The sequence below is a fragment of the Ursus arctos genome, unplaced genomic scaffold, assembly GCF_023065955.2.
Source record: "Ursus arctos isolate Adak ecotype North America unplaced genomic scaffold, UrsArc2.0 scaffold_1, whole genome shotgun sequence".
Taxonomy (NCBI): Eukaryota; Metazoa; Chordata; class Mammalia; order Carnivora; family Ursidae; genus Ursus; species Ursus arctos.
The window spans coordinates 45,535,707-45,536,975 of record NW_026622763.1 but is presented as its reverse complement, the minus strand read 5'-3'; the positions used below and the strand labels follow the sequence as shown (position 1 = coordinate 45,536,975).

At 43.2% G+C, this 1,269-nt stretch overlaps 1 protein-coding gene across 1 annotated transcript; it reads right to left on the bottom strand.

The window, feature by feature from the left end:
• Window positions 1-278: 278 nt before the first annotated feature.
• LOC113249115 (NADH dehydrogenase [ubiquinone] iron-sulfur protein 6, mitochondrial) lies at window positions 279-727 on the bottom strand. The gene has a single exon (XM_026490671.4). It carries the CDS (start codon window positions 710-712, stop codon window positions 338-340), a length of 375 nt encoding a protein of 124 aa, XP_026346456.2. The 5' UTR covers window positions 713-727; the 3' UTR covers window positions 279-337.
• Between the last annotated feature and the right edge of the window lie 542 nt (window positions 728-1,269).

Genomic DNA, 1,269 nt, shown 5'->3' with positions numbered 1-1,269 from the left:
GTGGCAAGGTTAGAAGCCACAGGAGGGAACAAACCATACAATACCACAGGGCCTGGCACAGATTCCTGGCCAAAAGTAGACATTTGTGACTTACCAAAGTAACCAAATATATGAAGACGGAGATAATTTCAGTTCAACCAAGGAAGGAATGATAAGCCGATGTAAGAGCTTAGGTTTGAGGAGACGGTGCTAAAAGATGATGTTTTAAATCTACTTTTGATTTTTTTTTTTTTTCCCCTTGATCACAACACCGTTTATTCGGCACCAGCAAGAGGCTCTATTGTATACTTGCGCTGCGCTGTGCGCACGGCCCCGGGACTGTGATGCATGGCAGGCGCTAGTGATGGTGCTGTCGGAACTGCAGTCCACAGTAGCCGCATGTCCCCGTCTTTGTTTCCTTGTCCAGGTTTATGTACACTTTTGGGTGGCCAAGAGCCCCCCCGCCGCCGTCACACGCGATCACACGACTTCCAACTTCACTCACGGGCTGCTCAGCTATCAAATCAATGGCAAAGTTTTCATTCACCTCTTTCTGACGACCCACAAACCGAATTTTCCTATAGTCTTTATCATCATAAACCTGACCAGTGTGCGTAATCTTCTCCCCGGTTGGCGACGTCCGCACCGCCAAACACCTGGCGCCCTGGGGCAGGCTCAGCACCGCCTTGCCGCTCCGGCCCAGCAGCCGGCAGAAGGTCACCGCGGCCGCCATCTTGTGGGCTGACCTACTTTTGATATTTTAAACTCAGAATAATTAGCCATCTTTTCCTATTACAAATAATGCCACGATGATTAATCTTGTACTTCTGTAATAGTGTTCTTTTGTAGGGTATCTGTAGGATAAATTCCTGACATCATGTATTTTTCAGTAAAAAAGGCAGGATATAAAATAACATTACTTTACGATCACAGTCTGGCAAACAAATGCACAAACAATTTGTGGCTTTGTGTACAGAAGCATACATATGCACAAATACATGTACGTGAGGTTATCGATGGGTCAGGATTTAAAAGAAACGGGGGCTATTAGCGCCTACAGGTTTACAATGTTAGTTTTTCAAGTTTATTTCATGTTTCTGATTTTTAAAAAATTCTTATAATGAAACTCCTCAAAACACACACACAGAAGACGTATTCAAACTGTGCCTGCTGATATTGATGAATCATTATAAACAGTCCACTGAAGAAGAAATATAGTCCCTTAACTTTAAGGTTTTAGTTAAATTAAACAATATAAATGCCTCCTGTTCTGACAATGAGTATTGTAAT

Bases quoted from the DNA above. Each gene is read 5' to 3' on its own strand.
- LOC113249115 (XM_026490671.4), bottom strand. From the start codon at position 712: ATGGCGGCCGCGGTGACCTTCTGCCGGCTGCTGGGCCGGAGCGGCAAG.